The following is a 27,163-nucleotide window of genomic DNA, read 5'->3' on the forward strand; positions in this document are numbered from 1 at the left end:
TTTTTCTGCATCCCCTTTTCCATATGGCCAAAACTGCCCTAGAAAACATTTTTCTTTTCAGAGCATTTTTGCATATCTTTTCCCATTTGGCCAATTTTGTTTTTTAAGAAGTTCGTCTCTTCAGTAGCTTTTTGTGTCTCTTTTTTCCAATTGGCCTATTCTCATTATTCAGTTATGAATTTCTTCAGTATTTTTTGTGCCTCCTTTATCAAGCTGTGTGAACCTTAAAAATTCCCAGACCCTACTTCATAAAATTGGATTAAGACCATTCCCCATTTGGGCAGTGAACTCTACTTAGATCAGAAATGAAGACCTCTACTCCACCTGTACTTAAGCCTGCTTTAGGGGAGAAAACTCCTTGCTGAACAATGAAAAGTACTTAAACCCATACTTAAGCCATGCCTATTTTTAGAACTAATACAAAGGGGGTGCTAAGTACCTATAAAGGTCAAGCAACTTGTGAATTTACAAAGAACAAAGAGCTGAGAAACCTACTCAGAGCTTTCCTGGTGTGAATTACTCAAAAGTTTACACACCTTCTTAGGTGTGAACTAAGAATGGTCTGTCCTTTGAAAAACATCTACTGTGATTGTAGATGTAAGAATTTAGGGGAGGTGACTAAGGAGAAAATTCCCTTTAAAAGGAGATGAAAAGCTCTCTCTGAAGAACAGTCAGCTGGGAAAGGCTGCCTTGAAGGGTCTCTCTCGAGATTCTCTCGGGGACATTTCAGATTGTGGATTGAGCTGGTGAAGGCAGCTGAGATGGAATTGGCCTGGTGTCACTAGAATCCTTGCTTGGACAGATCTTGTGGTGAGTGATTAAGGACTGACTGATCTTTTCTCTTAAGGGCTTAGGCCTGGGTTGGCCAGGGCTACCCTGGGCTGGCCTATCCTTTTCTCATTATTCCCCCTTTTCTCTTTTTTCTCTCCTTTTCTTTAATTCTTCATTTGTATTAATTAAAATCTCTATAAAACCCAGTTGACTTGGGTATATTCATAATTGGGAATATTTCCCTGGCGACCACCTTATATATTGATTTAAAAACAAGACACTGTAGTGAACCATATTTTCTGAGGTCACAAATTTACTCACCCACTCTTATATCTACTACGATTTAAGTCTTCCACTATTTAATTGCTACAGTTTATAACCTTCAACCATTTTAATTATTACAGTTTATGACATCCAACCATTTTAACTCTTACAGCTGTTGACCACTTTTCATGATTTTCCTGTATCATTCTCATTTCTTTTCCCATTTTTTCTTCTGCCTCTTTTATTTGATTTAAAATTCTTTCTAAGCTCCTTCATTTTGGGCTTGAAAGCAATTCATATTTTTCTTGCATGCATTGGATGCAGCAGTATTGGATTTGTTTTCTTTTGAATTTATGTTTTGGTCTTCCCTGTCACCAAAACAACTTCATATATTGAGTTTCTTTTTTTGTTGTTTGTTTATTTTCCAGCCCTTTTCTTTTGACTTAAATAACTGTTCAAGTTGGGCTATCTGCCTGTGGTGAAGGGAGGACTGTTACAAGTTTCAGGTTCTTTGTGCAGCTGTCTTCAGAGCTAGCTTTGGGGAACCTATCTGCTTTCAATTCTTCCAAGGTGGTATGATGGAAAGAAAAGTGTGTTTAATTCCCTCCTGACTTGTGAGTAGCCACAAGCACTCATTTCCACCTTTGAACTGTGACCAGGGTGCCCTGGTAGCATGGTCTCAGGTCCTATCCTGTCCACAACTTCAGAGGTTCTTGACTAGGTGTGATGGCAAGGCATGAATTAGTGATGAGAGACAGTTGAGAGTGTCAGCCTGGGTCAGGCTTTGCATGGAACTGCTGCTCCACTAGGTCCAGGGTTGGCTTTATTTTTATACTCCAATGATTACATACTTTCTTGGCACACAGCTATATTATTCAACATGTGAACTTTAGATTACTCCACCTTACTTAGTCTAACAAAAACAGGAATGTCTACATCCATACTTAAGGATTAAGTATTTAGGAGCATGGCCTATGACATGTGCTAGCAAATGACAAATCAGAAACAAATGGCAGACCCCTGGGCTGTCCTAAGTCAAGCTTAAGCTACCATTGGTACATGTGAGACACAGGAAAGTGATGTAAAAACTGTCTATATATTTCACATCACTTCCTCACTCTGGACTCTTTGGCAGTAGAGAGGTGACTGGCAGAGCGTGCTGAGCATTTCAGCATCTTGGATGGCAGCTGCTATTGTCTGTGGTTAGTGGTGAATTTTCCTTGATACCATACTGGAGGAAGCTGAGTAGCCTAGTTCAGGTGAGGCATCTTTACTGAGCCCTCTCTGAGTCTAGGTTGATTCTCTCTCCTTTACCTTCCAAACACTATCCTCTTAGAAAGCTACTAATCTTCTTCAGAGTCCTCATGGCAGAGGACTCTGAACTCCCCTTGGCACAGGCCAGGCAGGAGCAATTCTACATCTTTCCCTCTCCTTTCTCCTTAATTCCCTCCCTCTATATTAATTAAACCACCATAAATTTGCAAACTGACTTGGGCATTAACTGGGAGGGAGTCTCATCTATTTCTTGTTGGGTGCTTTCGAATTTAGACCTTTTTTCAGGTCTATCAGAGCAAACTCTCATGGCTGTCAATAATGCTTCTCTGGCCTGGTTTAGTTTTGTGTAATCTGGTTCCACATTGGGTTTCCAATGTGGATTTTTAGTTGGCCAAAAATTTGCTCCCCTACCTTGCTTCTGATTAGCCAATGAGATGACTTTATTTTTCTCTCTCTTTGTCAGAAATTTTTCTAATAAATTTTCAACATTTATTCAAGCGGGCTCAATAGTTTTGAATATGTTCTCTAATCTTTTTATAATTAACATTGGCTCTTCCTTGAATGAAGGAAGGTCTTCCTTGAATTTATTTAAATCTTCAGGACTGAAAGGTGTTCGGTGTCTTATAGATACTAAGTTCCCATTTTTATTGAAAGTGGGAATTTCCCTTAAAGGCAATAAACTTCTATCTGAATTTTCATATGTTTCTGTCTCTGGGATTCTTGCTCCATTTTCTTTTTTTTTAAACCCTTACCTTCCATCTTGGAGTCAATACCATGTATTGGCTCCAAGCCAGAAGAGTGGTAAGGGTAGGCAATGAGGGTCAAGTGACTTGCCCAGGGTCACACAGCTGGGAAGTGTCTGAGGCCAGATTTGAACCTAGGACCTCCCATCTCTAGGCCTGGCTCTCAATCCACTGAGCTACACAGCTGCCCCCTCTTGCTACATTTTCAATGGGGTAGGTAAGAGGAGGGGAAGAGGTGGGCAAGATGAGGGGGAGAGGTTGTGGGCCCATAGTGCCAGAAGGATGAGAGGTAGGAGCAGTTTGGGAAATGAATTGGGCAGGGTTGGAAGGAGGGGCAAAGGAATAAGTGGTAGGGACTGGGTGGAAGAGGCAGAGGGGGTGGGGTAGGAGGCATGGGGAAGGGCTAGGACAGAAGGGGTGGAGCAGGAGGCATGGGTTGGGGGAGGAACTAGGACAGAGGGGGCAGGACAGGAGGCATAGGCAGGGGGAAGAATTAGGGTAGAGGGCCCAGGGTTGTCAGTATGGTTATGGGGAGGAGTGGGTTGGGTAGTAGAGGGAGGGGTAAGTTGGTTATAGGAAGTGATGGTTTGAGTACTAGGAGCCATATTGTGTAGAGCAGGGTGGGACAGAGATTCATAATGAGGAAGTATGGAGAGATAAGTGACTCCTTTTTGGGGGTTGTTTTAAATTTATTTCAATGTTTTTCATAAAAGCCATGATCTCTCTCAAACTCTCCTCTACAATTTTCAGTCGACTTGAGTTATACTTAAGCTGAGCTTTTAGTTCAACATTATGTTGAGTAGTAGAAGGAACAAATAGTCTGACTGGGAAATGAATTTTACAAGGGGAGACTGATCTGATTTTCTTATTTGATTTTCTATCATATTTATGTTATTTTCCATGTCTCTCCTAGAGAAATAAAGATACAACGCTGCACTGACAACAATTACAATTACACCCAGGAACAGTACAGAGTATAACCATTGCCATACATTCCTTGGGATTATGACATAGACAAAGAACAATATTTGTCTAATTGTGGTTATTTTGCTGATAAGCCAGTTGTTAATTTGGCTGTATACTGGCTCTAATCACATTTCTTAGGTATTTGTGTGTGGTCCTTTTTAAAGTTTTAGTCCAATTAACTCTTCTGGGTGAAAAGGCAGAGGGGGACAAGGATAAAACTTTAATAAAATTACTCTCTCTAGCAGGGCTCTTTTTTCCAGGTTTTTATCACAGCTAGTTAAGAACACTGCCAGTCAGTTAATATTGCCAGTAAGGATCAGCTAATTGGGTTGATTGTTCCCTAGGCCAAGGGAGAATTGGAACCAGCAAACTTACCTCTTCAGCTGATTTGTGTAGATTCAAAATAAGCGATTAGAAGCTGACTTAGGGATAGTCACAATAGTAAAGGAAAAGTTTAGGAAAATTAAGAAGATTGAGGGTATTTTGTCACAACCATCGTGGTCAGCCAGAATGTTAAATTTATGGTTGGACTATCTATATTTAATTGGTCACCAGGGATTTAATTACTAAATCCTAAAAACGAATTGCTAAGGTCAGCCTGTACACTCACCACATGTCAGTTCAAACATCAGATTCTTTATCAGCCTCAACTCCAGTAGAACTGCTTCTTACAGGAGGTTCCACTCCAAGTGTCTTTCTATACTCCAATTGTGTCTCTTTACTCCAAGTATCTCTGTGTGTGTCTCTGTTTCCACTTTTAAAGATCTTTTTCTCTTGCATCACTTCCCCTAAATTTTTATGCCTACCAATCACAGCTGATGTTCCACTCTAGGACTGTCCACTCTTTCACACATGGGTCATAGACCTCCTACTCAATGTATAAAATGAGTGTTAATACCTTTTTGTGGTTAAAATCCAAAATGGGTAGATCCCCATACTCAGCTGTAAGTACTGTACTTACATTTTTGGGGATTAAAATCTAAAAATAGACAGGGGATTGCAATTTAATCTTCACAATCAAGGAAGAGCTAAGTACCTTCATTGTTACAATCAGGGGAGAGCCAAATCCAATCTTCACACTATCTAGTGCATTAAAAAATATCCAAGATATATCTTGTTAAGTACTTTTCCTGCATCTATTGATATAATCATATACTTTTGGTCATTAATATGATTATTTTGTAGGTTTCCCAACAGTAAGCCATTCCTGCAATAAAACAAAGCTAGTACAATTTTTGTGTTATGTCGCAGTAGTATTCTTACTATTATTTAATGAAAAATTTTACATCAATATTTATTAAGGATATTGGTCTACAGTTAATTTGTCTGTTTTGAGTATACCTGGTTTGACATCAAGGATAGATTTGTGTCATGTAAGGGATTTGGTAAGAACCTTCCCCTCCCATTTAAAAAAATAGCCTTTCCCCCCTTCCCCTCACCTGCTGGTTCTATCAGTTTCTCAGCCATATATGAGGCACACCCAGGCTTCATTCTCTTCTCTGTTTTGTTCCCTACAGCTCTGATTTTCAGACTAGGAGCTAGTTGAAATTGTCAGTTCTTGTAGGAGACCAAGGCTTTGGCTGAAGTGGTATACATGAAACCAAGAGTCATCTCTGTCTCCTAGGAGGGATGTTCTAGTCTAGCCCCTTAGGGCTCAACTTATTTTGTTAATTTTATGACCCAAGTTTAATTTGTTTACAAACTATTTAAGTCAGGAATGATGAGAACTTCCTAGTTGTGTTTTCTTTTGGAAAAGGAACCTTATAGGATGGAACTGGAAGGGGTTTGGAGGATAGGATGTCAGAGCTGGGAGAGTTCTTAGAACATATAACTACGAATGTTGAAAGGAGCCTTTGCACATAGGAGAGCTTGGAGAGTTCTTAGATCATACAGCATATTAGTATGTTAGAAGGGGCCTCAGAACATTGTGTCAAAAGCTCTCTAAGATGATTGATCTGGTTATAGTTTGGGAGTATTTTTACTTTTCTGCTTCATTGCTGAGGAACACATTGTCATTATGTGACTGCATCCTCTCCACTACTTTTTCCCAAGCACAAAGACTCAAAACACAAGTTCATAGTTTCATACCTTTACAGTGGGAAGGGACTTTGGCAATCTTTTAGTCTCACCCCCTTGTTTTACAGATTAAGAAACTACCAAAGCTCATATAACTAGTAGGTTGCAGAGTCAGAATCTGAAACAATATTTTTTGACCCCATGTCTAATGCTTTGAAAATTCATATCAGAATCTAGAGAAAATAACAGTGCCACCAGTAAGTACCACTCCCCAGAGGTATGTAGAATTTCTGTCATGGTAGGAAAATCTTTGAGGGTTTCCTTGCCACATTGCTGCTCCTCTTTCAGTTTGGTGTGACATTGATTTTCTTACACTTCATAACTCTGGCAACTCCCAAGAGATATGCCCAGTCAATATTCCCTGCTGTAGGTTTTTTTCAGTGTTTGTGGCCCATGAAACTTCTAATTTTTTAGATGGTGGCCATAAGTCTCTTTTCTAGAGCATCAGTTCTCTAACTCCAGAATCCCTGGCAGCCTGAGGTATAGTTCAAAATGCAGGTACTCCTCAGGAATCTGTTTCTGAATTCCCCCCTTTTTGTGGTGTATTCTCCCTTTGCACCTTTTTTTCCCTAATCTAATATTCACTTTTTTGAGTTATCACTTATTTTTATATAATGTAACAAATAAAAGGTGGCCTTGACAGAGTTACAAACATTTATTAGTAAAATGAGAGAGAGAAAAGAGAGAGGAGATAGCTTTCCTTTAAGGTAAGATCAGGTCCCAGATTTCAGTTTAGTGTGATTCCTTTGATGCTAGCTGTGCTTTGCTAAGCACTAGCCTAGGGTGCTAGTCTGTTCAAGTGCATAAGTAAAGAGAGCCTCTCCTTTTGATGCTCACATTTTAAACCCCACTAGCTCCTCCTTCCATGGCTATGTTGCATGGTGGTGCTGACACTCACACTGATGCCAGGCTGTTAGATATGATGTTACTCTGTAACACCCACTGTTGGGGTGCCGTGGGATGGAGATATTTTACTTCATATAATAATATAATATGTAACATAATAATACAATACACATTTTGTTATAAATATTTAATATATTATAATAAATATACTAATCCAAGAGAACAAAATTTTCATATCACCTATATCAAAAAAAATCTATGTTTCATTCTTTCCCAATTCACGCCCTTTCCACCTCCTCAAGAAGGCAGGTAATATGATATAGGTTGTACAAATATTATTATATAATACATATTTACTTGTTTGTCATGTTGTGAAACAAAACATATAATTCTTTCAGCAGAGAAAAATTCATGGAGAAAATAAAGTGAAGAATGGTATGTTTCAAGTTGCATTCAGATTCCATTTGTTCCTTCTATGGCAGTGGAGAGCCCTTTTTGTCATGAGTTCCTTGGAGTTATTATGGATCCTTCCATATTAATATTAGTTAAGTCATTCACAGTTGATCAACATACATTATTGTTGCTATTGTGTACAACATTTATCTAGTTCTGCTCACTTCACTTTGTATCACTTCATATACATCTTTCTAGGTTTATTTGTGATCATCTTGTTTGTCATTTCATATGGCATACCATAGCTTTCCATTACAAACATTTGTAACTTCTTCAGCCATTCCTCAATAATTGATATCCCCTCATTTCCCAGTTCTTTGCCACCACAAAAATAGCTACTTTAAATCTTTTAGAACATATAGTTTCTTTTCCTTTTTCCATGATTACCTTAGGAAATAAACCTAATAGTTGCAGTACTGGGTTAAAAGGCATAAAAAGTTCAATAACTATGAGTAACTCCAAATTGCTCTCCAAAATGGTGGTATCAGTTCATAGTTCTACCAACAGTCTATTAGTGTCTCTATTTTCCCATTCTCCTCTGACTTCTGTCATTTTGCCTTTTTATCATTTATGCCAATGTTATAGGTATGATTTGATATTTCAAAGATTTGCATTTCTTGAATCAATAATGATTTAGAGCATTTTTTCATACAGTTTTATATAGCTTAGATTTCTTAATCCAAAAACTATCTCTTCATATGTTTTGACCATTTATCAGTTGGACAATGACTCATATTCTCATATATTTGCAAAGTTCTCTATATATTTTAGATATGAGACCTCTATCTAAGAAACTTCCTATAATTTTTTTCTTCCAACATATTGCTTTCCTCCTAATTTTGGCTACATTAGTTTTATTTGAATGAAATCTTTTCAGTTTAATTTATTGAAAATGATTCAATTTTGCATGTCCCAGCACTTTCTATTTCTTGTTCATTCATTAATCCTTCTTCTCTCCATAAATCTAATAGGTAATATTCTCTGTTTTTCCAATTTTTATATCTCCCTTTATACTTAGGTCACTATTAATTTTGATTTAACTTTGGTAAATGATGTAAGATATTGGTCTATATCTAGTTTCTGCCAAGCTGCTCTCCAGTTTCCAACAATTTTTATCACATAGTGATTTTTTACTCCAAAAACTTGGATCTTTACATTTGTAAAGATTACATCTTTTACAGTTGTTTGTTGAACATCTATTCTCTTCCATTGATCTACTTTTCTGTTTCTGAGTATCAGGTAGTTTTGTTAATAACTGCTTTATATATAGCTTGAAGTCTGGTACTTCTAGAACTCCTTTCATTTTTTTCTTTGATATTTTTGACCTTTTGTCAATTTTTTTTCAGACTTTGAGTTTCAAATTTTATCTTCTTCCATCCCCTTTCCCCTCTATTGATGTCAATTAGTTATTCATATGAGATAATGAAAAACATGTCTCCATTTTAGTCATATTGCAAAAAGCAAGAAAAGTAAAGAAAATGAAACAAATTATATTCCAATTTGCATTCAGAGTTCATCAATTATCTCTCTAAAGATGGATAGCATTTTTCATTTTTGTCCTTTGGAATTATTGTGTATCAGTGTATTTATTATAGTAGAAAGTCTTTCATAAGTGATCATTGTTATAATATTGTTTTTAATGTGTATAATGATCTCTTGGTTCTGGTCACTTAATTTTACCTCAGTTTATATAAGTCTTCCAAGGTTTTTCTGAAACTATCTTTCTTGTCCTTTTTAAATATCACAGTAGAATTCCATACCAATCATATACCACAACTTGTTCAGTTATTCTCCATTTGATGAGCATTCCCTCAATTTTGTTTTCAAATAAAATTAGGTGATGTATTTTCTTAAATCTTCTCTAGTGCAAACTTGTTTCTTCTGATTAGAGATTACCTTATTTTATTCTTTTTATTTACTTCAGCAGGTAGGAAGCTCCCTGGATAGAAAAGACCTGAGTTCAAATTCAACCTCAGACCTTTACTAGCTATGTGATTTTGAACCAATCACTTAACCCCTGCTTGCCTCAGTTGCTTCATCTATAAAATGAGAATAATTATGAGGCTCAAATGAGATAATAATTGCACAGTGCCTGGCATATACTAAGTACTCCATAAATATCATCATCATCATCATCATCATCATCATCACATCTATTGTATATTGCTTTCCTGGTATTACTTAATTCCCTTTTCATTTGTTCCCAACTATCTCCCCAAATTTGTCAGAATTCTTTAGAAAGGCAGTGCATCATAGGGGCTAGAGAACTTGGAACATCTGGGTTCCAGGCTCAGCTCTCACATGTCCAGACTGTGAGATCCCAGGCAAGGCCACTGATCTTTCTGTACCCAGTGCTCTAAATCTATAACCTGCAGCTATTTTTTTCTTGTTGAACTTTACATAGTGCTCCTGAGTGTCCCTATGTAGTGGCCTTTTGTTTCCTAGATGAGGAAATGGAAGCTCAGGAAAGTTATACATTTGTTCAGCTAGGAAATGATAGAACTAGAAGTGTAAGCAAACTTACTGATGAAGGGCCTCATATTCTTTTCATCACACCATTTTGCCACTGGTAGAGAAGTGAGCAATTGACTTCATTTTTCTCAGACTTGAGAAGCAGTATTGCTAATCTATTAATAACTGGGGCAGTTATGTGAGTCCTACTCACCCATACCCAGGAGTATATCTCATAGTCATAGAGAGAGACCTGGTTTCCTAGTGAAGAGCACCCTTAAGGCTCCTTTCATATCTTTGTTCCTTAGGCTGTAGATGAAAGGGTTCAACATGGAGGTGACCACCGTGTACATGATAGCTGCTGTTGTGTCCTGTTGGGCTGTGTGGGTGGATGTAGGGCTGAAGTATACTCCAATGATTGTCCCATAGAAGAGACAGACCACAGTGAGGTGGGAACCACAGGTGGAGAAAGCTTTCCACTTCCCCGAAGCTGATGGGATCCTCATAACAGTCACAAAAATTCGAGTGTAGGAGATAAGGATACCAATGAAGGGGATGATGACTGTCAGTCCTCCCACTGCTAAGAGCACTACGTCATTGATGAAGGTGTCTGAGCAGGCCAATTTTAGCACAGAACTGATGTCACAGAAAAAATGAGGGATTTCATTGTGGCCACAGAATGAGAGTCGGGTCAATAGGACAGTCTGTGTCAAAGCATTAATGTAAGCCCAAAACCAAGACATTGCTACTAGAAGAGCACAGATCTTTGGAGTCATGAGCATGGTGTACTGTAATGGGGCACAGATAGCCACATAGCGGTCATAAGCCATAACAGTGAGAAGGACACTGTCTATCTCCCCAAACAAAACAAAGAAGAATAATTGTGTTATGCACTCAACATAAGGAATGGCTTTCTTTCCAGAAACATGATTTGTCAACATCTTGGGTATGGTAGTGGAGGTGAAGCAGATGTCAACTAGGGACAAGTTACTAAGGAAGAAATACATGGGAGTATGGAGGCGTGAGTTTGTGCTAATGGCCAGTATAATTAGGAGATTTCCTAGGCCTGTGATCAGGTACATAACCAAAAATAAGAAGAATAGGAGCCTTTGCTTCTCAGGCTGATCTGAAAGTCCCAGGAGGATGAACTCAGAGACTCCAGATTGATTTCCTCCTTCCATAATTCTGTTGGGAAGTACAGGTACAATAGAGATGAAATAATATTCAACAGATTGTTTCCTGGATGAAATATCAATTTTAATATGTGGTTTTAAATTTATAATTTGTATTTTAATAATTTCTATGTATTTAATACATACAAGAGATGAGTTGGTCCTTACCTCTTTTCTTTCAGTAGAATATCAGCTCCTATAGGGTAAGGATTATTTACCCTCAGAGCCTAGTACAGTATCCAGCATATAAAATATTAGTTTGATAAACACTTTTTGTTGGATTGATTGATTCCTGATAGTGGATCTGCATTTACTTCAGGTGAGTTTAAAGAATTAATGGGCAGGAAAATAGCATGGGATTTAGAGTGACATAAACTTAATTGTGAGTTATGGTTCCATCCTTATATCCCTGTGTGAACTAGGTCAAGTCTCTCATCTCATCTGTTTCATTTTGTTGATCTGTAAACAAGAAGGTGGAACCCAATGATTTCTTTTAAAAATCCTTACCTTCTGTATTAAATAAGTATTAAGTATTAGTTCCATGGAAGAAGAATGATAAAAGCTATGTAAGTGACCAAGGGTCACACAGCTAGAAAGTATCTGGGGTCAGATTTGAACCTAGGATCTCCCATCTCTAGATTTGCCTCTACATCCACTGAGCCACCTACTGAACCAACCTAATAATTTCTAAAATCTCTTCTAGCATCAAAGCACCTATGAGCTCTCACCAAATCCCTTTGTCACCTGAAGTAAATAGTCAATTCGATTGACTGATAATTGAAACAAAAATCCTCTCTACATAATCCTTTGCTCTGCAGTTTCCACAAATTGCTCCTTTTTCTGTCTTCTAGGGCCAACTAGAAAGAACTAGAATTCTTTTCACTGTGACAAGCTATTCAAAACATAGTCAGTTATCATGTTCCTCGTTAGTCTTTTCTTCTCCAGCCTACATATTCCCAGTTTCTTCTGTCAATCTTTGTTTGGTATGAGCAATATTGTCAATCCATGCCTCCATTAAAGTTACTACTTTTTCTTTAAAAAGCAGAGAAAAATATCTTTGAAACTTTGTTGGTTCAAGAGATTAAATCTCAGGCTGTTGACATTGTTTTCTGGTCCCAGGAACATAAAAACATCATGAGGAGTTCTAGGAATATCTGAGTTCAAATCTATCCTCAGACATTTACTACTGTGTGACTCTGTGCAAGTCACTTAACCATGTTTGCCTCATTTTCCTTATCTATAAAATAAGCTGGAGAAAGCAATGGAAACCACTTTTATGTCCTTGACAAGAAAACATCAAATGAAGTCATGAAGAATTTGACAAGATTGAAATGACAGACCAACAAAAACAGACCTAGGAAGGCAAGTACACAAGTCCTACTTTTATCATTTACTGGTTGTATTATCCTAGGAAGACTCAATCCTTTAAGCATTTCTAAAATTCTGAGTTTTAGAAAAGGTGCTGACCTGCTTTGGTAAGAGGAACCTCTCTCATCCACGAATTCTTTATATCAGCTATGTAATAGGTCATGTCCCTCCCTATCTGTGTCGCTGTCTATTTAAGATGAGTTAGCAAAAGAGAAAGAGGCATTAAGTGGTGAACAGTGGTTAGGAACATAGTTTTCTTAAATGAAATTTGAATCTAAGACCAAGGTTGAACTCCTCCCCCCCTCCCTCCCTCCATCCATTTATCTATCTATCTATCTATCTATCTATCTATCTATCTATCTATCTATCTATCTATCTATCTATCTATCTATCTATCTATCTAAAAATGAATGCAATAGATGAAGTAGTCAAAAGTAAACACATTAAAAAAAAACCCTTACCTTCTGTCTTGGAATCAATACTGTGCATTGGTTCCAAGGCAGAGGAGTGGTAAAGGCTAGGCAATGGGGATTAAGTGATTTGCCCAGGGTCACACAGCTGGGAAGTGTCTGAGGTCAGATTTGAACCTAGGACCTCCCATCTCTAGGCCTGACTCTCAATCCACTGAGCTACCCAGCTGCCTCCCAAAAGTAAACACATTTATTAAGCACCTGCTATGTCCTTAGCACTATGCTAAATGCTGGAGTTACTAAGAAAGGAAAAGATACTTCTTGTTCTCAAGGAGCTCAACATTTAGTCAGGGAGAAAATATGCAAACAATTAATTATAAATAAGTTATATCCTGGATGAATTGGAGATAATCAGCAGAGGGAATACATTAGAATTAATAGGGACCTGAAAAATCTTCTTGCAGAAAGTTTGATTTTTAGATAGGCCTTGAAGGAATACAGGAAACAGAGATAAGGCAGAAAAGTAGAGACATGGCAGAGAGTCACTGCAAATACTTGACATCTGTATATGGAGTGTTCTGTGGGAGGAACAGCAGTGAGGCCAGTGTCATTAGAACATAAAAGTATGTGTGTGAGTGAGAGGAATGAGGAGGAGAATAATATGTAATTAGACTAGAAAGGTAGAGGAAAGGTTATGAAGGGTTTTGAATGCCAAACAGAGGATATTATCTTTGAATCTAGAAGTGATGGGAACCACGTGGATTCAGTGAATGATGGGATGAGGGTATACATCATAGTAAGATCTTTGCTTTAGAAAGATCAATTTAACCATTGAATGGATGGTAGATAAGAGTGTGTAGAGATGTGTGGCAAGTAGGCCAACCAGCAGGCTATTTCTGTAGTCTAGACGTGAGGTGATGAGAAAATGCATCAGGATGGTGGCAAGGTCAGAGCAGAAAAAGTGATTGTGTATAAAAGGATTTATGCAGGTAAAATCGACAAAATTTGACAATAGACTGGATATTGTAGTGGGTGAAAGAAAGTAAGTAAAGGGTGATTCTTAAGTTGGGATCTTGGGGGCCTAGGAGTATTATGACATTCTTGATAGAATATTAGAAGTGTGAAGGATTTTGGAGGAAATAGAACTAATTTTGTTTTGAGCATGCTGAGTTTACTCTAGATAGTTAATAGGCAAAGAGACATGAGACTGGAGGTCAGCAGAGAAGTTAGGACTAGATAAATAGATTTGAGAGCTCCCATTGCCTTAGAGATGGAATCCCTAAAAGCTGATCAGACCACTAACTGAAATAGTATAAAGACCAAGAGAAGAGGACCCAGCACAGGATTATGGTTTTAGGGTCAAGAAGTCCTACTAGCTATATGACCCTGGATATCATTTGAGAATGCCTCAGTTTCACCAACTATAAAATAGGTATAATGATAATGACTATTCCCTATAGTCATCATGAAGCTTAAATGAGATAAATATTTGTAAGACATTTGTCAGAGAGATTGGTATCTAGTAAGAACTTCCTAACTTCTTTCCTCCCTCCCTCCCTCCCTCCCTCCCTTCTTCCATCCCTTCCTTCCTTCCTCTCTCACTTTAGGTTTCTCTGTTCTGAGCTTTCTTCCAATTCTAACATTCTAGATTTTATTGTCTCAGGATCCTCCCAGCTTTGACATTGTGTGTTTCTTGTTTTAAGGTCCCTCTGAGCTCTTACATGTTAAAATCCGTGTTCTAAGTACTGTGTTCTGTTTTCCAAGAGCCCTTCCAGCTCAAACCTTTTATGTGATATATACTTGCTTTCCTCGCAGTTCTTGAGCCCAGTTCTATATTCTTGAGTCCTTTTCAGCTCAGACATTCTGTGGGACATACTCCAAAGGCCCTTAAAGCTTTGACAGTCTACATTTTCAAGTATTGTTTAGCCCTTATTTTCTGTGATTTTGTGAGACTAATCTACATTACTTTGTATAAGATTTCCTCTTTGAAATGAACATAAAGTGCTCTCTATGGATTCACTTACTTGGGTGTTTGTTTTATTTGAATCTTCTGTTGTATTCCTGAGGGACTCAGTTCCATTGCCTTTCCTCATTCTCTTCTCACAACTGAGTTTTTCAGACAGGATAGTAGCCCAAGTTTTCAGCTCTTTCAAGAGAAAGAAGCCTTAAAAATTTGACTGAAGTAGTATATATGAAAATAGGAGTCATCTCTGTGTCCTTGGAGGAATGTATGTGGATAATTGTAGGCCTTACTGGCATTCCCTGGACTCAGACCCTAATTCCCTTAGAATGTTTATAGGATTCCCTTGACTCAGGGACCAAATTCCCTGAACTCCTTGTTAAATACAAATAACAAAAAATTTCTACTTTAATTCCTTAAAGCTCAACTTCTTTTGGGAAGAGTTAGGGCTAATTCTAATGTATTTATTTTAAAAATTGTATTTGTTATTAGTTACATCAAAATTACCAGGTTTCTTCTTCCCTTCTTCCCTTCTTCCATTCTCCACTCTAGATAAGACATCATTTCACACAAAAAATGTACTTATAAATGATGAGTTTTTTTGTGTTTCTATTTGTCAGTTGTTTTTCTAGAGGTGGACCTTCATAAGTTATTCTTCAATCATTAATTCTATGACTGTATTAAATGTTCTCTTGTTTCTACTCATTTCACTTTTCATAATTTATAAAGGTCTTTCCACATTAAAAAAAATAACCTGCTCCTAATTTCTTATAAAGTAGTTGTATTTTGTCATAATAATGTACCACAATTTGTTCAGCAATTCCCCAAAATGATGGGCATCCCCTAAATTTTCAATTCTGTATTTTCTGTATTATGCTGAGTCTGAGATGTTGCAAAATTTTATAATTTTTTGAGCAAAATTCCAAATTGTTTTCCAAAATGGTTGAATCAGTTCACATTTCCAACAACAGTCTATTGGTGTCTCCATTTTCCACAATGTTTCCAACATTTTTCATTTTGCCCTTTTATCATTTTACTCAGTCTTGTTGGAAATTTCACCATTGGGATATTTCATACTTGGAAAATTTCTTACTGATAGTCTATTGGAATGGGAACCCCATTGGCATAGGAGGTTCCTTCTCTTCCCTTCTTAAGATTACTTTAGGACAGAAACCTTTTGCTGAACAATGGGAAGGACTTTGACCTATGCTTAAGCATAGAACAGGAATTTCTTTGAGTCATGATTGATTTTAGAATTGATACAATGGAGATACTTGGAATAAATCTCCACCCTATTCAGTCCTAACAGGATTGAGTAAGGGCTGCAGCCTAGATCAAAATTTAATTATTCCAATCTCTACCCTACTCAGGTTAACAGGATTTAGAAAGGGCTGTAGCAAAGGAGCAAAGATTTAATCATTTGAAAATATGACCTTCAACAGACATGTGCAAAAGCCAGAAACCTCTGGGCGGTCCTGTGTTAAGCTAGAGCCTCCATTGGCACAGGGAAATTGATGAACAGTGATTGGTAGATGGGAAAACTGAGGGGAGGAACTTGGATGGTTTCCGAAAAGATAGGAGGGTCTGAAGAAGAGGGGGGGGGGTGAGTAGTTGGTCGGTGTGGTTCGTGTGGGCTCTGAGAAGCTTGCTCTGGAGGAAGCTGAAGGTGGGGGCCTCTGAGACTGTTTCTCCATTTTGGTCACGTGAGTAATAGGGACTGATCTCTTTTCTTTGCCCCAGCTATCTAAGGGCTTGGGCCTTTTGGCCCAGCCTAAACAGAAGGGGTATTTAAGCCCTATTTCCTTCTCTCCCTTTTCTCTCTCTCTATCTCTAATTACTTCCTCCTATTGTAATTAAACTCCATAAAAGATTGATGGCTGACTTAAGTTTTCATTTAGGAATTACATAGCTGATTCCTTGGCGACGTTAAATTAATATATATCAGTCTTTTAAAGTGATTCCCTTGTAACAGTCTGATAGGTGGGTTATGGTATTTCAGAATTGTTTTGATTTCACAGCTCTATATATGGCTTTGATTTTTTTTAATCCCCCCCCCCAAAAAAAAACCTGACTTTTGACATCTTTTGACCATTTCTCCATTGAGGAATCTTGCATATCCTTATAATTTTGAAAAAGTTCTCTTCATATTTTACATATTAGGCCTCTATCTGGGAAATTGCCTCTAAATATTTTCCTCCCAAGTTTTCTCCTTTTAATTTTGGCTATATTTATTTTATTTGTAAAAAAATCTTTAAAATCTAATTTAATACAAATTTTCCATTTTACATCTCAAAAGATTCTCTATTTCTTGTTTTTTCATAAATTCCTCTCCTATATATAAGTCTGGTAGGTAATATGTTCTGCTAATTTGCTTATGCTATCTCCCTTCATGTCTAGGTCATGTATCCTTTTTGACCTTTTTTTTTGGCAAATGGTGAAAAATATTGATCTATACCTAGTTTATTGCAAACTGCTTTCCAGTTTTCCCATCAATTTTAAGAAAATAGTGATTATCCCTTAAACTTGGATCTTTACTTTTGTCAAATACCAGGTTACTATAATTTTTTACTATATATCTGTTCTGCTCCAGTGAACTACCTTTCTATTTCTTAATGAATATGAGGTAGTTTTGATAATTACTAATTTATAATAGTTTAAAATCTGATGATGCTAGACTCACTTGTTTTATAATTTTATTAATTACTTTCATAGTCTTGACCTTTTGTTCTTCCAAATGTTTTTTGTTATTATTTTTTCTAGTTCAATAAATAAAATTTTGGTCTTTTAATTAGGAAGGCATTGAATAAATGGATGTGTTAGGTAGGATTATTGTTTTAATTATTTTGGCTCTGCTCAACCATGAACAATTAATGTTTCTCCAATTATTTAAATCTATCTTTATTTGTATGAAAAGTATTTTATAATTATGTTCATATAGTTCCTAGGTTTCTTTTGGTGGATATATTCCAATATATTTTATTCTGTGTTATTTTAAAATTAGCTATCTCTTGATATCTCTTCTTGCAAGTATTTCTTAGTGATATATAGAAAAGCTGATAATTTATTTGAGTTTATTTTATATATTGCTACTTTGCTAAAATTATTGATAGTTTCACCTAACTTTTTAGTTGAATCTGTAGGATTTTACACATATACCATCATGTTATGTGTAAAGAAAAATACTTAATTATTCCTTTGCCCATTCTGATTATTTTCAATTTATTTTTCTTCTCTTATTGCTATTGCTAGCCTTTTGAATACAATATTAAATAGTATTAGTGATAGTAGGCATTCTTGTTTCATTCTTGATCTGACTGGGAAGGCTTATTTAGTTTACTCCCCTTACAAATACTATTTGCTGATGGTTTTAGGTAGATGCTTCTTTTACTTAAAAAAAGTTTACTTATGCCTATTATTTCAAGTGTTTTTTTTTTTTTAAATAAGAATAGTTATGTATTCTTGAATATTCCTTCCTGGGTATATTTTTCCTGTTGGTAAATCCAACTCCTTGCTTTTTGTTCTTTTATTTCCATCATTTTGAGACACTTTTAAAAGATTGTTTTGAAAGGGTTGTCAGAGTGGTTTCAGCTTTTGCTGCTACAGAGCTGCCAAGGTTGGCTCCATCCTCACAGTCTTCTCTCTTTTGTTCGTTTAAGGTTGAGACTACTAAGTCTTGTATTTTCCTGCCTGTGGCTCCACAGTATTTAAATTGTTTTTATTTTTTTCTGTTTGCTTGTAGTATTTTCTCCTTAGACTGAGAGTTACAGAACTCATTAATAATGTTCCTGTGAGCTTCCATCTTGAGATCCTCTTCAAATGGTGATAGGTAGATTCTTTCAATTTCTGTTTTACTATCTGTTCTAGAACCAATAGGCAATTTTCCTAATAATTTCTTGAAGAATAATGTCTAACTCTTTTTTTATTATAACTTTCTGGTGGTCTGAGAATCCTTATATTGTTTCTTCTCAATCTGTTGTTTTTATAATAAGATATTTCATATTCTCTTCTATTTTTTACATTCTTTTGATTTTATTTATTTCTTGTATTTTGAAGTTATTAGCTTCTCTTTGCCCAATTCTAATTTTTAATTAGTTATATTCTTCATTGAGCTTTTTTATTTGGTTGACCTTTATTTTCATAATTTGTTTGATTTTCTGGATTGCTTTTGCTTTTTCTATTTTTTCTCAACTCCTCCCATTTTTTAAAGGTCTTTCTTAAGGTTATCCAAAACCTTTTTTTGAGTTCTTGTCTACTTTGTGTTATTCTTTGATATTTTAGAAGTAGGTTTTTTAACTTTACTGTCATTTGAATTTGAATCCTAATTCCCTGAGTACTTTGTTAGTGACAAATATAAAATAATCCTCCATTCTCCACTCTAACCCTATTAAGGCTCAATTTTTTTGGGGGAAGAGTTTGTTCAAAGTTGGATTTATTTTCACATCACTTCTTTCAGGAATGATGAGAACTTCCTAGTTGCTGTGTTTTCCTTTTGAAAAGGTTAGAGCATGGAGGTGAAAGAGACTTTAGAGCATATCAGGGCTGTGAGAGATCTTAGAACAGTGATGGGGAACCTTTTTGGACTTTTTAGGGACCCTATGTCATGACTCCCCCTCCCCAGACTGTATGCCAGTGCCTATCCCTCATTGCATCCCATGCCTCGCTCCCACCTTTGGCACCTCTTAGGATATGTGGTCAGTCAAGATTCCATGTTGTGAATTTTTTTCCATTTCCTGTGGCTTATGATATTCATAATTAAAGAATAGAAGTTCTCAATAGTTATCTCTTTTCTTTTCTTTTCTTTTTTTTTTAAATATATTTTATTTGATCATTTCCAAGCATTATTCGTTAAAGACATAGATCATTTTCTTTTCCTCCCCCCCACCCCCCATAGCCGACGCGTAAGTCCACTGGGCATTAGATGTTTTCTTGATTTGAACCCATTGCTTTGTTGATAGTATTTGCATTAGAGTGTTCATTTAAAGTCTATCCTCTGTCATGTCCCCTCAACCTCTGTATTCAGGCAGTTGCTTTTTCTCAGTGTTTCCACTCCCATAGTTTATCCTTTGCTTATGAATGGTGTTTTTTTTCTCCTGGATCCCTGAAAGTTGTTCAGGGACATTACACCGCCCCTAATGGAGAAGTCCATTACGTTCGATTATACCACAGTGTCTCAATAGTTATCTCTTTTAAAAATTTTTATTTTTTTCAATTTCATTCAGAAACAAATTTTAATGATTGTTTCATGATATTTTGAGATCCAACTTTTCTCATTCCCTTCTCCTCTTCTAAACTGTAAATAATCTAATTCAATACCAGTGCTGTCATGCAATAGATATATCCATATTCCTTATGTCATGAAAAAAGACATATACATGTTATCCATACAAGAAAAAAGTTCTTGAAAAAGAAATAAAGTGAAAAATGGTATTCTTCAATCTGCATTCAGCCTCCAAGAGCTTAGTAATAAATCCTTCTACATGTAAAAATAAGATGCTAGGAGATCCTTCTGCATAAATTTCTGACTTTTATTTTGACAGAGAAATCACAGGACCAGAGGTCTGCAGGTTTCTTCCCAGTTCAAAACCTGAGACCTTCATTTGCAAAACACACAATCTTTTATAGTTTCATGTCTATTCCAATCCCCCACCCCCACCCAATGTCACAAAAGATCTCCAACAGGGCTTGGTGGCCATTTTCAGACCTGCTAGGTCTCCTGGTCTCTGAGGACATTTTTGGACCTTCTAAGTGTTCAGAATTGCTAGTCTCCAAACCTCCATGACTCTTGGATGACCTGCTGTTCTCTTTAACTTCCTACCTGAGCTAGTTTGCTTAGAATACATTGTAGAATAGAATGACATACTTATGATTAACATAGTAACTTACTTGTTATTATGAAAACAAACTTAAAATTACTGTAACAATACATACACACTTTAAATTATAACCCAGGTATTATTTTGGGACTACATTTGTAATCTGGTTTCATACACAGCCTTTTTCCTTGGGATTAAATGACGCAGTTATATTTTATGATTCTAAAAATCAGTCTTCAAGAATTGATTAAACTATCAATTATTGATTTTCTAGTTATATATGGTTATGGATAGGATTTTCCATTTTGTGTCCCTTAGGATTATCTTGCATTTTTGCATTATTGACAATAGTTAAATCATTCAGTTAGTCATCTTTCAATATTTCTTAGTGTATTTAATATTATCCTACTTCTGCTTACTTTATATATATACATATATATCAGTTCATATAAATATTTAGAGGCTTTTCTGAAATTATTCTGCTCCTCCTTCCTTATGGCACAATAGTATTCCATTACTTTTTCCTTTGTATTCCTCTTCCTTTGATCTCTTTTTGGTCCAGACCTAGTAGTAGTATTACTGGGTCAAAGGATATACACAGTTTTATGACCCTTTGCCCATGATTCCAGATTGCTGGAAAGAATGGTTCTATTGGTTCACAGTTCCTCTAACAAAGTATTAGTGTACTCATTTTCCCACAGCCCTTCAACATTAATTATTTTCCTTTTTCAGTCATATTAGTTACTCTCTGACAATTATGAAGTGGTATCTCAGAGCTGTATGAATTTCTCTAATCAATGGTGATTTAGAGCATTTTTTATATGACAAGGGATAGTTTTGATTTCATCATCTGAGAACCACCTGTTCCTATTTGTTAACCATTTTTCAGCTGGGGAATGATTGGTATTGTTAGAAACTCGACTCAATTCTCTGTATAGTTAAGAAACAAGGACTTTGTCAGAGATACTTGCAATAAAAAAATCCCACCCCTCACCCCAGTTTTTACTTCTATGCTCCTCTTGTTTGCATTGGTTTTGTCTTAACAAATCTTAAAAAATTTAATGTAACCAAATCATCCATTTTAGACATTATGATGTTTTCTATATCTTGTTTGGACAAAATCCATAGGTACAGCTGATAAACTATTTCACAATCCCCTCATTTGTTTATTATCCTTTATTTTTAGACCACCTATCCATTTTGACTTTATCTTAGTATATGGTATCAAATGTTGTTCTATGCCAATTTTCTGCCATTCTGTTTTCCAGTTTTCCCAGAAGTTTTCTTTTTCATTCTTAAATTTTATTTTTATCAAAAAGTACTTCCCTAAAAGCTTGGATCTTTGGATTTATCAAACACTAGGTTCCATGGTCATTTGCTATTATTTGTTGATTACTTAATCTATTCCATTGATCCACTACTCTATTGCTTAACCAGAATCAGATTATTTTGATGATCATCATTTTATAATACAGTTTGAGACTTGTAATGGCTAGGTCCATTTCCCCCCACTAATTCTTGATATTCTTGACCTTTTATTTTTTCAGGTAATTAAAAATATTTTTCCTAGTTCTATGAAATAATTTTATGGTAGTTTGATTGGTATATTACTGTATAGGTTAATTAATTTAGGCAGAAATGTCATTTTTATTTTATTAGCTCAGAACACTCCTGAGGAGTTAATATTTATCCAATTATTTTGTGTGAATTTGTTTTGTAATTGTGTTCATCTAATATGTGGCTTTGTCTTGGTAGGTATACCTCTTTCTCTTTTGCTGTTGAACTTTGTTGGTGGTAAATAGAAATGCTGATGATTTATGTGGGCTTATTTTGTATTTTGCAACTTTGTTAAAGTTCTTAATTGTTTTGATGAGTTTTTTGATTAATTCTCTAGGATTCTTTATGTGTACCATCATCTAATTTGCAAAGAGTGTTTGCTTTGTTTCCTCATTGGGCATTCGAATTCCTTCAGTTTCTTTTTTTTTTCTCTTATTACTATAACTAGAAGTTCTAGTACAATGTTGAATATTAGTCATAATAATTGTCATCTTTGCTTCACCCATGATCTTATTGTGAAGGTTTATATTTTATCTCTATAACAGCTAATTCTTGCTGGTGATTTAGATATATGCCATTTATCATTTTATGGGAAGTTTCATTTATTCCAATGCTCAATAATGTTTTTATAAGGAAAGGATGTTGTATTTTGCCACATACTTTTTCTGCATCTATTGAGATAATTGTATGATTTCTGTTGTTTTTGTTCTTGATGTGGTTAATTATGTATATAGTTTTCCTAATATTGATCTAGTCCTGCATACCTGGTATGAAACTGACCTAGTCAAAATGTAGGATCCTTGTGATATATTGTCTTAATCTTCTTGATAATATTTTATTAAACATTTTTGCATCAATTTTAATTAGGGAAATTGGTCCATACTTTTCTTTCTCTGTTTTTGCTCTTCCTAATTTCATTATCAATACCAGATTTTCATAATAAGAGGAATTTGGCAGAATTCCTTATTTGTTTATATTTCTAACTTGTTTATATAGTATTGGAATTAAGTGTTCTTTGAATTCTTGTTAGAATTCATTTGTGAATCTATCTGGTCTTGGGGTCTTTTTTATTTTTAGGGATTCATTAATAATTTGTTAAATTTATTTTTCTGAGTTTGGGTTTTTTAAATATTCTATTTCCCCTTCTTTTAATTTGGGAAATTTATATTTAAAAATATTCTTCTATTTCATTTTGATTATCAGATTTAATGGCATGTAATAGGGCAAAACAACTCCTAATAATAGCTTTACTTTCTTTTTGAGCATTTTAAATTCACCTTTTTCATTTTTGAAACTTTTTATTTGATTTCCTTTTTTAAAAAAAATTAAACACTGGTTTATATATTTTACTTTTTTTCATAAAACCAGCTCCTTGTCTTATTTATTAGTTCAATGATTTTATTAGTCTCTCCATTGATTTTTAGGATTTCAAATTTAATGTTTAACAGGAAATTTTTAATTGGTTCTTTTAAAAATTCTTTTAGTTGTATGCTCAATTTGTTCATTTTCTCTTTCTCTATTTTAGTGACACAAATGTATAGAGATACAAAATTTTCCATCAGAACTGCTTTTACTGCATCCCATGAATTTCAGTATGTTGTTTTATCATTGTCATTTTCTTTAATGAAACTATTGGTTTTCTCTATGGTTTGTTCTTTGTCCCACTCATTCTTTATAATGTGATTATTTAGATTCCAATTATTTTTTAGTCTTTCTGCAACCTTTTATTGAATATATTTTTTTTTGCATTATGGTCTGAAAAAGATGCATTTAGTATTTCTACTCTTCTGCATTTGGTTATGAGGCTTTTATGTCATATTATATGATCAATTTTTGTGAAGGTGCCATGTAGTTCTTAGAAAAAGCTATGTTCCTTTCTATTCCCATTCATTTTCCCCAAAAGTCTATGTTTTCTAAAATTCTATTTACCTCTTTAACTTCTTTCTTGTTTAGTTTTTGTTTGGATTTATTTAATTCTTAGAGGGGATAGTTGAAGTCTCCCCCTAGTATAGTTTTACTATCTACTTTCTCCTATAACTCATATAATTTCTTCTTTTGGGATTTGGATACTATGCCATTTAATCCTTATTTATGTAGTATTGCTATTACTTCATTGTTTATGGTACCTTATATCAAGATGTCATGTCCTTCCTTCTCTATTTTATTTACTTTTTTTTGTTGTTGATTTATTTTGTTTTACTTTGCCTTAATTTCTGAGCATATTACTTCCTCTTGCTATACCTGGTACCTAATAAGCACTTAATAAGTGCCTATTTCCTTCTTTTCTACTCTTATCCATTGAACTTTCCTTTGTAACAAAGAAAAAAAGGAAAAGAGAAAAAATACAATTTAATTAATCCTACTGTCATATAGAATCTATAATACACAATACCTATATTTCCTCACTTTTGTGAGTAGATGACAAAATTTCCCAAGTCTAGTGCAAATTTAGTCCTTTTGACTAGAGAACACCCTGTTTTATTATTTTGTTCTTTCCATTTACATGGGTAGCATAGTGAATAGAAAACTGGATTTTGGAGTCAATAAGACCTGACTTCAAATTAAGCCTCAGACACTAGTTGTGTGTCCCTGGACAAATCACTTAATCTTTCCTTGACTCAGTTTCTTCATCTGTAAAATGAAGAAAATATAATGATACCTACCAGGTATGGTTGTTGTGAGGATCAAATGAGATGATAATTGTAAAACAGTTAACACAGTTCCTGGAATACAGTAAGTACTACATAAATATTCGTTATTATTATGATTATTCCTTACTATCAAAACTTACCTTAAAACAAGGAAATGGTTCAAGGCTCACCTCTCACATATCCAGGCTGTGAGACTCTAGGTAGGTGCCTTGATCTTTCAGTGCTCTATATGATTTGTTAATTCTAAAAGTTGTGAATTTTTACTCTGTTGATCTTTACATAGTGCTCTGAGTGTCTCTATGGGGTGGCCCTTCATTTCCTCCATAAGGAAGCAAAGGCCCAGGAAGGTTTTATAATTTACTCAACAAGGAAGTTGTAGAACCAGAACTATAAGCAAAACTCTTGATGAAGGGCCCTATGCTCTTTTCCTTATGCCATATTGATACTGATACAGATAGAGAGGTGAGCAATTGACTTCACTTCTCTCACACTTGAGAAATTTTATTGCAAATCTGTCAGTAATTGGGGTTATGGTCTAAACCACAGTCCTTCAAACCAAAGAGTATGATTCACAGTTACAGAGAGCGGACTGGTTTCCTCGTGAGGAGCATCTTCAGGGTACCTTTCATGTCCTTGTTCCTTAGGCTGTAGATGAAAGGGTTTAGCATGGGGGTGACCACTGTGTACATCACAGCTGCTATTGTGTCCTGTTGGTCTGTATGGTTGGATATGGGGCTAAAGTACACGCCGATGACTGTCCCATAGAAGAGACAGACCACAGTGAGATGGGATCCACAAGTGGAAAAGGCTCTCCACTTGCCCACAGTAGATGGGATCCTCATAACAGTCACAAAAATTCGAGTGTAGGAGATAAGGATACCAATGAAAGGGATGATAATTGTTAGAGCTCCAACTGTGTTGACCATTAAGTCATTGATAAAAGTGTCAGAGCAGGCCAACTTCAGCAGGGGACTGAGGTCACAGAAAAAATGAGGAATTTCATTTTGGCCACAGAAGGAGAGTCGAGTCACCAGGACAGTGTGTATCAAAGCATTAATATAAGACCAAAACCAGGACACAACTACCAAAAGTAGACAAACCTTTGGGGTCATGACCATGGAATAATGTAGTGGGGCACAGATAGCGACATAGCGGTCATAGGCCATGACAGTGAGAAGGACACTGTCAATCCCTGCAAACCAAATGAAGAAGAATACTTGTGTTAGGCACCCAGCATAAGAAATTGTTTTGTTTCCAGAAATATGATTTACCAGCATCTTGGGAATGGTGGTGGTGGTAAAGCAGATGTCAACCAGGGACAAGTTGCTGAGGAAGAAGTACATGGGAGTATGGAAGCATGAGTTGGTTCTAATGACTACTATGATGAGAAGATTCCCTACACCTGTGATCATGTATATAAGCAGAAACAGGAAGAACAGGAAACTCTGTTGTTCTGGCTGATTTGAAAGACCAAGGAGGATGAACTCAGAGACTTCGGACTGATTTCCTGCCACCATGATTCTGATGTTATGTTCACATGGAATAAAGATGAAACAAGAATTTAAAGGTTCAACATGTTAATTGTCTCTTAGATGAAATAATAATTTTAATAATTTAAAAATGCTGTATTAAATTAATAAGTTGTATTTTAATACTTTTTATGTACTTAATACATACAAGATGTGAGTTGATCCTTACCTCTTTTGCCCCAGGAGAATATAAGCTTCTACAGGGCAGGGAATGTTTAATTTTTGTCTTTGTATCCTCAGAGCCTAGTACAGTGGTTGGCATATAAAAAAGGAGTTTAATAAATGCTTTTTGTTGGCTTGATTGATTCCTGATAGTGGATCTGTATTTAGTTGAATAAATTCTTAGTTGAATTTACAGAACTCATGGGCAGGAATAGTGTTGGATTTGGAGTCACATGACATAATTTTGAATCAGGATTCCATTTCTGCATCCATGTATGATTTTGGTCCTTGTTTTGTTGATCTGAAAAACAAGAAGATTGAAGTCAGTGACTACTAAAATCTTTTTAAGTCCCAAATATATGATTCTGAACTCTCACCATTTTCTTTTGTCATGTCCAATAAACAATCAATCCCACCAGCTGATAGTTGGAGCAAGCATTATCCCTATATAATCCTTTGCTTTGCAATTTTCCCTCCTCTGTTTTCTGTGGCTAAGTAGAATGAACCTTAATGTTTCCCCTTGTGACAAGCCTCTAAAAATAGAGGTCAGTTTTATCATGTTCTGTATTGGTTTCTTCTTCAGACTACATATCCCTAGTTTTTTCTGTCAGTCTTTTAGTGGTAGGAACAATCTTCTAAACCCTTGCCTCCATGCAAGTTAGTCTAGTTTTTCCTTAAACAATATGGAAGGAATCC

The 27,163-nt window shown here is 35.6% G+C and overlaps 2 protein-coding genes across 2 annotated transcripts; both read right to left on the reverse strand.

Annotated features, from left to right (window-relative positions):
• Positions 1 to 9,657: 9,657 nt before the first annotated feature.
• On the reverse strand, positions 9,658 to 11,026 carry LOC100014013 (olfactory receptor 1361-like). Its single transcript, XM_001368328.3, has one exon. The coding sequence runs from the start codon at positions 11,024 to 11,026 to the stop codon at positions 10,085 to 10,087; it is 942 nt and encodes a 313-aa protein (XP_001368365.2). The 3' UTR covers positions 9,658 to 10,084.
• A 13,697-nt stretch (positions 11,027 to 24,723) lies between these two features.
• LOC100013975 (olfactory receptor 1361) lies at positions 24,724 to 26,293 on the reverse strand. Its single transcript, XM_001368286.4, has 2 exons — positions 25,399 to 26,293; positions 24,724 to 24,737 (listed from the first exon to the last, which is right to left on the reverse strand). Exons 1-2 carry the CDS (start codon positions 26,291 to 26,293, stop codon positions 24,724 to 24,726), a joined length of 909 nt encoding a protein of 302 aa, XP_001368323.3.
• Positions 26,294 to 27,163: the final 870 nt, after the last annotated feature.

This window comes from Monodelphis domestica, chromosome 3, assembly GCF_027887165.1.
Source record: "Monodelphis domestica isolate mMonDom1 chromosome 3, mMonDom1.pri, whole genome shotgun sequence".
NCBI lineage: Eukaryota > Metazoa > Chordata > Mammalia > Didelphimorphia > Didelphidae > Monodelphis > Monodelphis domestica.